The sequence below is a fragment of the Dromaius novaehollandiae genome, chromosome 6 (genome assembly GCF_036370855.1).
Source record: "Dromaius novaehollandiae isolate bDroNov1 chromosome 6, bDroNov1.hap1, whole genome shotgun sequence".
NCBI classification, from domain to species: domain Eukaryota; kingdom Metazoa; phylum Chordata; class Aves; order Casuariiformes; family Dromaiidae; genus Dromaius; species Dromaius novaehollandiae.
In genome coordinates this window covers 48,492,051-48,507,600 of record NC_088103.1, presented here as the reverse complement: position 1 = coordinate 48,507,600, position 15,550 = coordinate 48,492,051, and the positions used below count along the sequence as shown (strand labels likewise).

At 40.3% G+C, this 15,550-nt stretch overlaps 1 protein-coding gene across 4 annotated transcripts in view; it reads left to right on the top strand.

The window, feature by feature from the left end:
- TCERG1L (transcription elongation regulator 1 like) overlaps nucleotides 1-15,550 on the top strand; it is a 109,057-nt gene that overhangs the window by 13,683 nt on the left and 79,824 nt on the right. For all 4 annotated transcript variants that reach the window (XM_064514411.1, XM_064514410.1, XM_064514409.1 and 1 more), the window contains exon 4: nucleotides 3,447-3,644. In XM_064514411.1, the coding sequence (XP_064370481.1) occupies nucleotides 3,447-3,644 (198 nt within the window). The remainder of the gene's footprint in view (nucleotides 1-3,446; nucleotides 3,645-15,550) is intronic.

Here is a 15,550-nt window from a genome sequence, read left to right as displayed (position 1 = left end):
ATAGCCTGCAGGCACGGACCTGCCAGGTGAAAACAGGTCTTCTAGGTCAAAAGCAAGGAATAAGGTACAATTCACAATGTTACATACATGACGCTATGTTAGAGTAAAAGAGAAGGTACGGTAGAAACGGCTGCTTTTCTACTTCTGTGCATATAGACAGTTTTCTACAAGGATGTTATGAGGTAGATATTGGAGATCACGTCATCCATTGGGATGAGTTTGCTGCGTTGTTTCATTTTCCTCATTTACTTCATTTCATTATCTTTGATTGATTATCTCTGAATAATCTCCTCATTGCTTCTTCAGCTGCTCTTCATTCTTCAGTTGCTTCACATAAAAATGTGTTGACCACCTCAAATATTTTCCCCTAATCTGTTTCCTTGTGAAGAGCAGAGCTGGAAGTCTGGGGAAGAATATTAAGATGAGGTTTGTAATTTAAGCAGACAATTACTACCTGTGATGTAGCATGTCAAGACAAAAACAGATCTGGAGAAACAACCATTGCTAGGGCAAGGTTAGCAATTTTTCCCACCTTGAGGATATAGGGGTGATAGTATTTTCCTACTATTTTCTAGGTATTTGACTCCTGCAGTTTGGGTAAGTGTTGGGTTATTAATGATGATCCTAAGAAACCCTTTCAAGAAGTATTTGGAAGTGCTTATAGCCTTGCAAACTTGGATTTGTTTCTGAGAAGAACTTTTTCTCTCCAGCTAAGCTGAATAGAGGAGAAAATTGCTAACTATAGAAAAGTCATGTTCTGGGCCACTTCCAGTAGGAGCTGCTTTGGCAAATCATATCTGATTTTATGTTAGAGCTTGATAAATTGATGAGATGAATTGTTCATTTGACTGCAAAGCAGGGGACTGGACTTCATGACCCCAAAGCGCCCTTCCAGCTATGTGTTCTCAGATATTAACAGTTGTAGGTGTAGTCTGTTCTTCATGCAATTATTTAGCGAGAGGGAGAGAGTGAACTTCATCAAAGGCAGGGAAATCTCCAAAACTTCTCTTTCAGCTGATTGATGAAACTTTAATAAGGAAATTGATGAAACTTTAATAAGGAACCCCTGCTATCTCCTCCTGCTTTAGTAGTTTTGCTCATGTATGCTCATAGAAGACTTGGGCTGTCTGTGCATCTAAGGCTTATCTTATTATGCTGCTTTCCTAGACTCTCTGGGGAATTGAGTTTTCTTCCCCCAAATAAAAGAATCAAATGAGCAGTAAACAACCTTTCTGCTTATGAATCGCCGATGGAAGCTAATAGGAAAGTCACTTTTCCGTACAGCGTTGGTTTTCGTAAGCGTTACGGAAGGCATTTTGTTAGTTCTCACAAGTGCAGACAACTCCTGGCATTAGAAATGAGTACAGTCTTTTGGAGATGAGGTGTTTAATTTAACCTAATGATCTGTATTATTCCTGAAGTAAATAAACAATAAAATTGTACTACACAGCTGGATTGGTTGGACACTTTTTTTTTTTCTCAGTATTTCCGTTGTGACTCTGGTAGGATAATCTATTTTTCATCCATCCATGGCTGAAGGATCAAAGCTGTAGTAGTGTTGGTTAGCGGGGTGTTTTTCTGGCCTGTGCGTCTGTTGTATTAGTACATAGGCAGGTGTTTTACAGGAATTGTGTTTGGAATTGACAAATACGGTGGAAATAATAGAAGTTTTTTGTGTTGCTTGCTGAAAACATCGGACTTCTGTTTTGCCTACTGCAGAGAGCTTATTTTATTGGCAAATACTTGTTTATGGGGAGTTAAAAGCAAAGCAGCCAAAAGTTAGACAGCACAGATAACCTCAAGAGCCCCGACCTCTCTATTAGCTGTAACGAAAGCAGATTCCTTTCCAAAAAGCACTGACCCTTTTTTTCCCCCGGTGGTAATTGAGAGCAATAATAGCAGTTGGCATGTGCAGTGCAAAGCTTTTTGCATGCCTGAATCCAGAGGAGGACGTAAAAGCCGGCCGGCCGGTGACCGGCTCGCTCGGCCGGGACGCGGGGAGTCCCGCAGCTCTGCCCTCCTGCCTGTGGAGAGGGGGGTGGCAGTCGCTTTGCCGGCCCCCACGAGACACTGGCCTCCCCGGTTCCTTGCGGCCCTGCCCTCCGTGGGTACCGCGTGCGAGGCCGGCCCTGGTGTCCCCTTGCCGGAGAAATCCCGCCGCGGCCTGTTTACCACTGCTGGAGATGCTCTGTGCCACCGTGCACTTCCCTACCGGGGTCGTGATCTGGCCTTAAGTGTCCCTTTGTTGGCTGTTTAAAAAAGAAAAATGCACAGAGATACGCTTAGGAAAAGAAATTCCATCAACTTACGAAATGCCTGAAGTGATGACTGATCAAACAGTGATTTTTGCAGAACTACCAGTTGGCTCTTCTTGCCTGAAGGATTTCCGCATGCACTGAAAACATTTGCTAAATGACATAATAAGCTAATGATTGCTTAATTTTTGAATACATAGCTCAGTGCAGAGAGAGAGTAACAGCTGGTGTTTGTCAAATTAGGTTTTCTTCTTCAGATTTTTACTACTCATTTTCCTGTTTATTTAACATACTTAGCCATGATTGAGCTCTGAAGGTCTTCCGCAAAGCTTGTTACACTTAAAGGTGAACGGTACATAGTGAAAAGTGCACTCCAGCCTGGGTTTGCTAGACTTTTTACAAGTTTTCATTTAAAATTGTTAGAAGTTTCCCGCGTAGAATGTTTTCAAGAGGAAGGTTGCTGATGCATATGACTTCTACAACTCGGGTATCTGCATGCTTCTTAGTGCAGGAAAGCCGTCCAATATATAACACTAGCATTAGTCAGCTAATATAACAAAATCAGATTTGAAATCAGACAGCCTTATTTTGTTTTTACCTAAATATAGGTTGTTCATGCAAGGTTAGGAAGCCGTGGAACTGAAAATACATGCCAATATATTCAAATGTTTGGCTTTTTTACGTAGATTTTTCCTTTCAATGTGGTAACTCTACACAGTTTATGTATGACTTGCGTACTATTTTTTTTTTGTTTTGTCCCTCTAGGTTACAATGGTATGTTCAAATATATGGGTGCTTTAATGTCTAAAGATGCACTAACTACAAACTAGGATTTTTAGAATAAAAATTATGAAAGCGGTGAGACTCTGGGGGATGAGCTCTTGCAAGAGAACAATTGCACTGAATTAGTGGCTCAGGCTTGGAGCTTGGACAAGCTATTACATAAAAATTCTTCTTAAACTGTGTTGTTACACGTTTTCTACGTTGAATTCTACATGGCTTTTGAGTCCTTTGAAAATATTTTTAAAAAAGTGTCTCACTAAGGTGGACACACAAACAATGGAGGCCATGTGAAAAATATTGAATACTTTTGTTTCTTCTTGTTTTGAAATTCAGAATGCTGAAAAATGGTATGTAAACCCATTCATTTCCAATTAAAATTAATATATATTGTATTTCTGTCTTCTATAGGTGGTTGCCAGAATAGCCTTAAACCAGTTGGCGGTAATCAGACCATTGCATTAGCTGCTGCTGCAGCAGCAGCCACCACCGCCGTGGTGTCAGTAGATTCTGAAACACCTCAGGGACCTTCTGCTACGAGTGTCCAACCATGCCACGTGCTGACCTTGTCACCAATCAAAATTCCAGTTTTGACCTCACCTTTTCCAGGTAAGATCTATTCCTGATGGCTTTTGTTGATTTTTGGAAGGCAGAGAGCGCCTTCTGAGCATGAGCTTTGTTCTCGGTGTTCTTCGTTAAACATTTGGTGGATATAGATTGCATTACTGTGTTCAGGACTTAGTTATTTTTTTCTGATGCTGCTTAGAGGTGTCCTCTGAAATTGTGTCTTAAAAATGTGTTCAAAACTCGGATTACTCCATATAAACTTTGAATTTTTATGTAAGCAGTCACATGTATGGATAGTGTATGAACTGAGTGACATTCTGTATGATCCTGCTGACTTTTGTGGTCAGGAAGATGGCTTTTAGTCTTTGCAGAAGACCCTCAATCTGTCAGGTTGGCAGCTGAAAGGTATCTGCTAGACATGCAATAATGCTTGATCAAGAATTAAGTAGATTCTTTGGGCGAGCTTATCAAATCTACTGGAAGAATGTGGCCACGGTGCTGTATGATAAGTTTAGATGTGGTTGCTTACTGGAAAAAAATGGTATTTTCTTAGCTTGATACCACGTTACAGCATTCTGAGTGTGACAGCTGGAGAAGTACTACTGTGTCCCTAACTTGCTGTAGCAAATCTGACTGATTTAAAGTTTTAGGATTATTTTTGAAACTGTTTGTATCTTGTATGCTTAAGACCATGTTTTAGAAATATTATGTATCAATTATGTTAAAAGTTTCAACGTGGGTGCGTTTTCCATCTTCTTTTGGTATTTGAAGTGTAAGATAGCAAAACAGAGTGAGATAGAAATTTGTAGAGAGTATACAGTTACAGTTTTAGGTGTTCAAATGAAATCCTCATGTGTGAAATTATCTGGTAATTATTGTTCCTGTTGAGCAATTATCAGAACAGTTCAGGTAAATGACTTCCAGGAAAGTACAGTTAGAAGTTGTTACCTCTGTTGATTCTGTGAAACTTCTCGGGAGTTTGAAGGAGGTGGAGCAAACTGACTCGTACAAATGAAGGTATAAGTTGTTCAGTCGTTGTCAAGAGAGGAGTGTACTTAAGTGTACTTTATTTAAGTGTACTTAAATAAAGGTGCAAAGCACAGTTAAGGGCTGCTACAGGACAAGCTGCTCGTGGGACTTCCCACAGGGTTCTCGTTTGATCCCCAGAAACTATTGTGCATCCCCGTAAGTAAGCATCTCTGAGGAGGATCCAGAAGGGGAAAAGTCATTCTTTATCTGTGCTGAAAAAGAATTACCTGCCAGATATATTCCTGCAGACAAGATCTTCCCTGAATTCAAATGCTCGGGCGTTCGGGCGAAGAAGCAGTCACAAGGCTTTTGATGTACAACCGCAATAGCAAGCTCTGCGTGAATTGTGCTAGACGTGATAGAATATTATAATATCGAGAAGCTATACCGTTTAGATAACCGGCTCAGCTTTGCGGTGATAAACGTCAGGCTGTGATAATTGTTGCTTTCCTTTCAAATGAGTGTACGATAGGCTATCAAATATCGTGTTTTGAGGGTCTGAGCAATCATCCTATTGTCAGTCATTCACAGTAGACTGCCTGGTTCTAGGTGTTTTCTCCTACAGAATATGTAGTAGCTTTTTAAAAACAGAAAGCTTGATAATGCCCAATACATGTAAAATTAACTTGAGATTCACCTAAACATTTTTCTCTATTAATCCTCAAGTCTCTGGAGTGAAGGCTATGTACTTTGCAAAGATTTCTATAAAGCATTTTCATGAAATTTCTTTTTATTGTGCTAATAGTGAGGAGGACTTTAAGGTGTTCATTTTAGATTATCTTTGTCAATATGAGGTTGATGAAAAGCTTCCACGAAGTTCAGTGCGTTATGGAGCAGAGGAGGAAGCGGGATTGTTCGTAAGGCCTTGGAGCAGGTCTGGCTTTCAAGCTGTGCTGGCGTCGTCTGTGTTCACAGAAATACAGGTACAGGTGCCTGACAAAAAGACATGAGAATTTTCATAAATGCTAGTGAATGAACCAGAATTCTGACAGACGTGAATGAAAAGAGCCCGTGAGTTTAACTGAGCCCATGCCAGTTAAATCCTTTGCAGAAACATTAAAAAAAAAAAAAGTGCTCTGTGCATACTGCTGCTGTATGACTACCTGTGCTCCTTTCTGTTGAAATACACAGCAGACAAGATGTTGAAGTGGGATTTAACTTAACTTACAGGAAAAAATGGTCAGTTGGTCAGAGGCAGCTATCTGCTGTCAAAAACAAAATTACATTTCTATATTGCAGTATAAGTTAATGATTGGAAAAGCATCAAGAAGAAGTAATCTAATGCACAGATAATCCCAAGTGTAGAACATATTTTATAACCCTGTCTGCCTTTGAGTTAAAAACATCAGTGTGTTGACATTTATTAAAGATGACTTATTGTTCTCAAAAAAAATAAATCTTTGAAAGAACATAATCTGTGGACCCTGTGGGCAGCTGCATTTTTCTTGTTTCCTATATGATTTATAAAGTAACATGATAATTAATGAACTTCTGGTGTTCTCCATGTCAGAAGTTTATGTAAGGCAATGTTCCCATAATATCAATGAACTTAGGAAACAGAAGAGTAGATTATTTCCATCTTAAATCTACATGCATAGTGTTATCTATGAGACTAAAGATTTGTGTGCTTAATTATGAACTGTTAATTGAGTATACTGGAGATAGCTATTGCAGTACCATCTTGTGTAATACTGTATTTCTGATTGCAGCGTGGGTGGAATTTGTTTGATCCATAATGTTGGACTTGGTCGTGGTCTGGGCAAGCGTTTCTTGCTGCTCGGTGGCAGAGAGTCACCAGGGCAGGGAAGAGGCACAGTGGCATGAGAAGCCCTCGCGTCGAGGCCGGTCTCTGTGGGTCTGCACGGGGCTTCGGAGTGGTGCAGTGCTTGAAATACAACTGAAATGCATTGCAGGCAGATCTGTGGGTCAGAGGGTAGGTTTTTTTCCCCCCCTCCTTTTAGAGAATTACATATAGATCTATATAAATTAAAGAAACTGTGGGTAGGGGGGAGGCATATCTATGCATCCTGGCAACTAACTGGCACTCATCAGAAGTCAAAGAAATATTTGCTCAGTGGGTGCCTCTGTGCTAAGATCCAAAATTAAGGTGCGAAACACCTTAGGCTGAGAAAAGAGACGTCGGTGAGCACTGCAGCCTAGCTCCCAAATGAGCAAGTGTAACTGAGCCAGGAACGTAGTGCTCTCCAGAAATGTGAGCTCACAGCACACGTCTCCACCCGATAACAGATGTTATCAGAATCAATAATCCACGGGGTCAGTAAGTCTGAAATGTGTCTGTTGGTTTTTTCTAGCCTTAGGACACAAATTTCTGTTAGCCTGAGAGCCTGCTGTAGCATGCAGTTACTCTTAGTATAGGACATCAATTTCCCGCTATTAATGCTGCTGGACTTGAGATTTAAAATGTTATTATTTGAGTCCTTTAAAAATCAGAAACCCAATTTAATTTCGGTATTACCTAAGCAGTTGAAAAAGCCGATACTACTAATCCTTGTCTTGCTTCTGTATGGGTTAAAATTGAGTGCCGCTATAACTCTAATTTGTGTTTGTGTTCATTTACTATTCCTATGATTGAAAGCAATTGTTTCCAACCTATAAAAGCTAGTTTTGGCCATCATCATGATTTTAGTCTGTGTAAATGCATAGTATAATTAGAATAAGTATGAGGAACACTATTCTCCCGCTTTCACCACAGATGCATACAAAGAACAAATTTGCCTTAAAAACAGGGGAGCTAATCATTTTGGGCATGGCTTTGCTATTGCCGTGCTGTTTTTAAAGAAATAAATAGTCTTAGAAAATAATGCATTTAAGAGCTGCACAGAAATAAACACAAATAACCCGGTTCTTCTGATGGCTTCAGCTGAGTCACTGCTCACAACTTGCTGAGAAAAGAGTCAGAACTGTGCTGGAAGCAGAAAATAAGTGAGCAGGCTGGTGAGTCCCTTTTTCCTTAGCACTACCTGCATTGTAAAAAATCTTGAATTGGATGAGTGTACACAGAGAATATGTATGTTGGGGTACTTATCAAGTTATTTTTTGTTCTGATTTGGTAATGATTTTAGAGCAAAATCGTTTTCCTTAACCATCTCATGTATACTCCCCCAGCCCTCAAAAAAAAAAGTCACCGTTCAGCTTTCTGATGTGTGAAAAGGCCTCCAAAACCGCTGATGTCCTACCTCTGTTTCCTGAAAATCTACGGAGGTTTTGGTAGTGACTTGAATGGTTACAGGGCCGTAATTATGACTGGTGAGTAGGTGCTTGCTGAGACTGAAAAATCTTGTAATCCTTGAATATAAGGCTAAATGCCGACCAAGTCATGCAGTCTGGAAGGCTAATGATTCCTGGAAACAGCTAGGCTCCAGAATATCCTAGAAAAGTGTGTAAAACAGAGTGTAAAGTGAGAGGCCTGTCTGGAACTGTGCTGGCAGATAACGCTGCTTCATCTATCTGTGCCCCGAAGCGCGACGTAAAGGGAGGGATGCCGCGGTCACCAGGCTGCTGTTTCTGCCACCTGGAAGAAGCATTTTAGTCCTCAGCTCCTGTTTGGTAGACTGGTTTTGCTTGCTTCTTCACTTTGCATTTATTTTTCTTTCTTTTTTTTTTTTAAAAAAAGTGAAATAGCTGTGAAAATAACAGACTTTTGTGCTGGAGAATGGCTGGATTACTTTCTGTAATCACGAGATTTATGAAATTTTTCAGGTGAAAACATGTCCCTCAGACTTGATTTCCACATTTTTCTCCTCTTCAGCCGTTCCCGTCTAGGAACTGTTATAGTTGCCAAATACATTATTCTATTTTCTGCCTTTCAGAACGTAGAATTCTACCTAGAAATTCATTTTAGCATTTTCCTAACAAAAGCCGAGTATAACTAGTATGCTGCTTTGATGCCGTTTTTGTTAATGAAAGTACTTTTTTCCCTGAAATTTTTAAACAAAGGTAAACATTTCAGTTTTCCTTCGCTGACAGGGTCTTTGATATGCTATTTTCTTTTATTGAGATTGCGTTGTGTTTAGCGTGGTGCCTGTTCCCGTTCCTGTACAGTGAGTTCTGTTTGCAATGCGCTGAAATGCTGCGTGGAGTTTGCAGCCCCTCAGAATATCCAGTAACGTGACTGGTAAATGCAGTTTTTCCAGTTTTAGACTTGAAAGAAATAAGAACTATATGGTACTTTCCATACGTTATGTAGAACAGTGCAGCTGACTCAGCTATCTTCTAATGATGAGTATCCCGAATATTATGACTAGGCTTGCTTCTGAAAGTGGTTAAAACAGTAATTATTAGCGACTCCTGCAACAATGAAATTACATCTTTGGCACCACTTTCAGTTTCTTTTAAAAGCTGTTGAGCTTACAGCTTCTTTTGGAAAAACGGAATTCCAGCAAAAAGCCATCAAAGCCAACATCCAGGGTAAGGTTTTGAATAAAGTGTATGTTGTGGTCAGCCAACACTCGCTCTTGCAGTGAAGGACGTTCAAGATGCTGGTGGGTAATCCTAAAATGCCTGGGCTGTTGCATCTGTAATTGTCTTTTGGCAACTTCCAGAAGATAACGTGTAGTTATTTTACTTTGTATTTTATTGATGAAGGCTTGAGATAAGCCTCACACCAAGCTGGAGATGTAATACCAATGTTGTTGGCCAAACAAATGTTTAAAATGTTGGTATTTGAGTCATTCATAAGCTGTTCACTTAACTATGTTACATATGCGTGAATGCTTATGTGAACGCTGTGACTCTTTCTTCACTGTTCCTCAATGGTTAGTGTTTGGTGAAAAAAATTACCCGAATTTCAGTATTAGAAAATACTAGAAAAATTAATTACCTGGACGGTGGGGCAGAGTGCACGCTCAGCAGTTTTGCAGGCAATACAGAACTGGGAGGAGTGCCCGGTGCACGGGGTGGGTCTGCTGCTGCTCAGGGGGACCTCGACAGGCTGGAGAGATGGGCAGAGAGGAACCTCACGAAGTTCAACAAGGGGAAGTGCAAAGTCCTGCCCCTGGGGAGGAATAACCCCGGGCACCAGGATGGGCTGGGGGTTGGCCGGCTGGAGAGCAGCTTGGCAGAGAAGGACCTGGGGTGCTGGTGGACACCAAGGAGAACATGAGCCAGCATCCTACCCCCATGGCAAAGGCAGCCAACGGCATCCTGGGCTGCATTAGGCAGAGCATTGCCAGCAGGTTGAGGGAGGTGATCCTTCCCCTCTGCTCAGCACTGGTGAGGCCACACCTGGAGTGCTGGGTCCAGTGCTGGGCTCCCCAGTACAAGAGAGAGACAGATTTACTGGAGCAAGTGCAGGGAAGGACCACAAACCTGTTTAGGGGACTGGGAGCATCTCTCACATGAGGAGATGCTGAGACAGCTGGGTCTGTTCACTAAAGAACTGAGTAAAGAGCGGGGAGTAAAGAAGGCAGCCGGATTCTTCTCCATGCTGTGGAGGGACAGGACGAGAGACCATGGTCACAAGTTGAAATAAAGGAAATTCTTTCCAAACGTAAGAGCCCCCCCCCCCCCTTTTTTTTAACTGTTGGCCAGAGAGGTTGTGGGATCTCCATCCTTGGAGATGTTCAAAACATGGTCCTGGCCAACCTGCTATGGGACCCTGCTTGAGCGGGTGGAGCTGGACCAGATGATCTGTGGACTTCCCTTCTGTCCTCCACTATCCTGTGCTTCTGCTTCCTATCCTGCATCCCTGTGCTGGGTTTGGACACTTTGCAGGTCTTTTGTTAAGTGATCCCTTTCCTCATCCTTTTCTAGAGAACGTTATGATTTAATTTAAATTGTTTGCAAGCAGCAGTGTATGCTGTAAGCAACACTTCTCTGAAAAAAACACTTTTTTCTTTGAATAACTCTAAGCTTCATCAATCATGAAAGTTTACACTAATGCTGTAATTCCTGAACTTTATCCCAGCTCTCCGTTCTTGGTGGCACTGAATAGACGATGGAGTTCCTGACGCAGCCTCCTAGAAGACTTCATCTGAAGAGCTAAAAAGTAGGGAGGGACATACAAGGTTGTTCAGGGAAGTGCAATTTGAGAGCCCTTGGCGTAATGAGATTAGAGAGGCATTTTCTGTGCTTTATTCACATCAGTGAGGTAAAATGCAGAAAGTTCCAGAAATCCCGTTGGAGCTCAGGTCCGGTTTATTTCTTCCTTTTTTCCCTATTTTCATTCATTGGTTCCTCTGCTTATGCATGTGCCGGGCAAAATGTTCCCTTTAATATTTAAATATTTTAATATTTAATCTTGCTATTACTGTAGTTTTTGTGCCAGATTTAACATGAAGGCTAAGTAGGAACTTCTGGACTAGTCAGTGGCAGGTACTGCAGCTTCAGTTTTATTTCCTCTGCTCTTAAAGCGAAAACTTAATTTTCCAGCACCATTAAGCCAGATCTTTGAGGAGGACTAAGTCTTAAAACGAACAAACAAAAGCTTGCAGTAAGCTTCTGGGATTTACAGTTACGTGGTATAGTTTGGGTATGGGGTATCTTGTAATTCCTAATACCACTCTTAGGGCTACTGTATCAATGTAACAGAAATTAAGATTTATATTTTTTTGAAGAGTTGTGGTATTTATTTTCATACTTTCGCATACAATTTCCTAATTATTCAAGTGAAAAAAGGTAAAATACGAGACTGCGGTTACGGACTCTGTAAATTAGCGGTGAGTACAAATATTAAAAAAGGCACCATCTGCCATATAAACCATTTGCCACCTGTTCTTTTGCTTTCAGAATTATTTAATGCTTTAAATTTAATGTTTTAGCCTGCCGCAGAACAGCTGGGAAGTGACTAAGTATTTTTCCTATCAGTAACTTAACAGCCAAGCAACATTGTATGTTGAAAACAGCTCTGAATGCCAGAGTTTTGCTACATGGTCTTGCATGTGTCTGTCAGCTTGCTTCATTAGGAAACTCTGCTGATGGAAAACACATTTTCATAACAACAATTACTCAATTATTTTCATGGTATTTTCTGGAAAAGTTTCTTTTCCACAGTAAACAGAAGTGATGGTCAATTCACAGCAGTCACAGTACTTGCTAATGTTTCAGTGTATGTTGGGGGAGAGCTAATGTGGTGGAGGGGTTATAATGGGAAATACTTAAACGCAGCAACCCTCCCTAAAGCTGGAGCCACTCAGTCTGACCCATGGGGGAGTCCTCAGTGGGAGCGAGACTCGATAAAATTTATCCACAACAAATACCATTTCTGGTTTTAGGCAGAGGGTGAGGTTGGTCAGCTCTAGCTCCTGGAAGTCGTCTAGAGATGGCAAGCTGATGCCGGTTTTGGCTGTAATGGGCTCGTCGTGTCACTGCGAGGGGCGTTTGTGCAGCCGCTGCTGGGACTAGGAGCACTGCAGTTTGTTCTTCCAAAAAAAAATCACTCCAATTAATTTTTTTAAATCTAGGAAGAGCTGTAAATACTTGGAGACCTTCTTTTACAGTTTTGGATGTTTGGAGGGTTTCTTTATGCTCTGCTGAACGGGGTATTCTGCAGGGGTTTCTGGCTGTCTTTCTTTCCCCCGACAGCCACTCGAATCAGTAAGACAATTCACTCATCGGCAATTTTCCTTGCGCATTTGTTACTTAAGAGAGACCAGCCAATACATATACTGGAAATCATAGATTTTAGGTGAGCAGGAAATAATGTTTATGGAAATAAAATGGGCAATTCCCAAATATTCGAAATGGAAATATGATATTCATCTGCCCAGGAAGCTGATTCTTGTTGCATGTGTCTTATGTGTCTAGCAGTTAAAAAAAGCTTCATTTTGAATACTGAGTAGTTTTAACAAGCCTGTTGTAAATGATCTGCCCAGTTCTAATGCTGTGTAATGAAGCAAGCAAATGAATGTTTATAGTTATTAAAGTGATAACTTCCTACTCAAGCTAATATTCAGCATAAAATTACTTTTCAGTTTCATATCTGTGTTGGCACATGCAAGGAAAAGCATGCGCATACAGTGTTTTTTTGAGCTAAAATAATGCCAGAAATCACATTTAAATGATTATCAATTTTCTCCTACTGTTGGACAGTAAATCTGTGCTGAAAACTGGAAGCGCTCAGTTCCCCAGCTAAGACTCTAAGAAATTGGATGATCTTTTCCTAAGATGATTCTTAGACGTCGTATGAGAATTCAGCCATTCGTTTTCTGTCATTATTAAAAAGCTCGATGGCGTTCATAATGAGAGAGGGTTACAAAGGTAAACGTACTACACAAGAAAAAAGACTCAGAATAATAATTATAATAAAATAAGCAGAAATTTTTGATACTGCAATTTCTTTAACACCATTGCCATTGAAAAACAGAGTCAGTCATGGCACATCGATGCAAATATGTGGACGGACAGATCTAAACGGGCGTTATGGATCCTGGTTCAGCTAGTCTACGCAAAGAGATTATGACTTCTAATGCAGTAAGACAAACTCTATATGAGTCTCTCGTATCTTTGTGTGAAAATACATCTATAATGTGCCTCTCATTGGAATAGCATTGATGTGACAACTAGAAGGCAAGAACTTCTGCCACGGTAAAAATACACTCGCAGAGGGAATATACGGCTCTGACCCTTCATCTCATCTCTTGCAAGAATCGTGTGACCAAGCTGATGTATGTTACAAATTAGTTCTTCATTCATGCCTCTTAGATAAACAACTGATTTCTCTAGTGTGAGCCAGAAGAAACTGGTTCAGTGTTTTGAATGTAATATCAAGATATTGACAATAGCAAAAACTTAATTAAATATTTTATGTCGTGGTTAGAAAAGGCAAACAAGGCAAATCCTTTCATTCATGCCCAACTGTTTGCTTGGTAAATGTCATGAAAGTCAGACCTAATTTACTATATATTTAACTACTTGTTAAAACAAGTAGTAGGGTTTTTTCTTCCAAAAAATGTCAGTGCAGTGCTGTTGAAAGAGCAGGCTTTAAATCGGATTTCACATGTTAGTAGCAGCATATACACTCTTAAAACACCTGCGGGGTGTGTTTTTCCCATTCAGGGGGCAAATCAGTGGGGCAGATGTAGGAGATACTGTTGCTGAGAGCTGAGATATTAGTACTAATATAACACTTAGTAATTTCCCTAAGGCAAGGAGAGGTACTTGAGGACATTTTGCATGGAGCGGTTCGGGTGTCTCTGTTGGCTCGCCCGGGACCTGGAGCCTTGTGCACTGCTGCGATGGGCGATAGCGCTGGCAACAGCCCTTCACCGCGTGGAGCGAGCTGAAAGCCCTGGATATACACGGTGGGGCTGCTTCTCCGGACTTTGGTAAAGTTTAAAAGCTAGCAAAAACTGTAACTGTTCTTTGTCTTGTATGCCTTGTGATTATTTATCCTCATAATACTTGCATGTCCATCTCGGGATTTTTGAACTCCTGCCTTGGCTGGACTTGGATGTCTTAATATTTTCTTGACCTCATGTGTGAGACAAGAACAGGATGGGGTGGTAACGGAGTTAAGGCTGGTGGGAATCTTTGCAGTTCTTGGTCTGTAATTTAAGGCTGGTCAACTGGTTTGGGACTCTGTTGGGTAGGTCTAGTTCAGGGCTACCTGTGAAAGTCAATGTGTGTAATTACAAAAAAGTATTACGTTACACTACATTACAGAAGTATTGTCTGTAAGCTGGGCTCAATTTCATGTGTGATGCATATGTTTTATACACTTGCTTAAACATTTCTATGCATATGTAAATCAATTTACTGCCTCCTCATAAATTATGAGACGCTATTTTTTCCCCTGAAAGACTTTTCCATAAGGAAAGTGGAAGAAATGTTCTTTCTATTATAGACTAAAATTTAGCTGAGATTTCTGTTGCTTAGTGCAGAGTATGCAGAAACCTCAGGAGAAAAAAAACAAGTTGCCTAAAACTAAGAATAGGATGCAAACAAATAGTTTCAAGACAAGGAGAGTCACTAGATGGGCCTTTTTAGGAGAAGATGTATAGACGAGAGTTTTTATTTGTGATTATGAGTTTTTATTATTTGTGACCATGAGATTTTTAATCAGAGCTAAAGGAACAAGTTGTTTTGGTGACTGCTGTAGTTCTTTCCTTAAATTAATTTATGCAAGTAAACCACCAGGAACTTCAGATGCATTTTCCAAGACCTAAAAGAGTTATGATGTTACGTTGCTGCACTACAAAATAATTCAAGGAGCAATGGCACGTAGACATCTTTTCTGAACTGATTAGAAGTACTGTGGAGCTGTTGACAGCAATACAAAGAGGCAAATTTTGCTAAGGTCAGTATGAAAGAGGGAAGGATGCAACAGGAGTAACAGTACTCTGTATATATTTCTCTTTCACTAGAGAAAATGTTAAATATGTTATCAGTGAGAAGAGATGTGCATGTTTTTTCTTAGTTATATTTAAAAAACTAACTTTTGTAATGTTTTCAGCCAAATTTATTCTATTTTTCAGTATATTTTTTGGCTTATTTTGATATAAAAAAAGCTGTAGTGCAGATCGGAATCAACATGTTTTCAAAGCTTGGTTTTGACCTGTGGTACTGAATCAGGTCTATATGTTATGTAAACCAGTAAATCTACTGCAAACAAACAAAGTCTGATGGAGGAAAACCATTCTTTGGTCTCTGTGAATTGATATATTCTTGTAGAATTTGCCTCTGCGGAATTTTCTACCTTCTTGTAGAAGATGTTTATGAGGATGATTAGTTAGGAAGTAATTTTACAGCATGCCATGAAATTGCGTGCATTCGAAGGCGGCTGCGATTTTGTTAATTTTTCTCCTAAACAGTTTGCCTAATGTAATTGCGAACTTAACAGACAGTGGATAAATTCCATGCCAGAAAAGCATGCTTCAGTTAATTTAAGAATACTGTTACATTTAATCTGGGAAATTAAGAATACTATAGACGTACCTATTGCTTTGGAAGTTTCTTCTGCA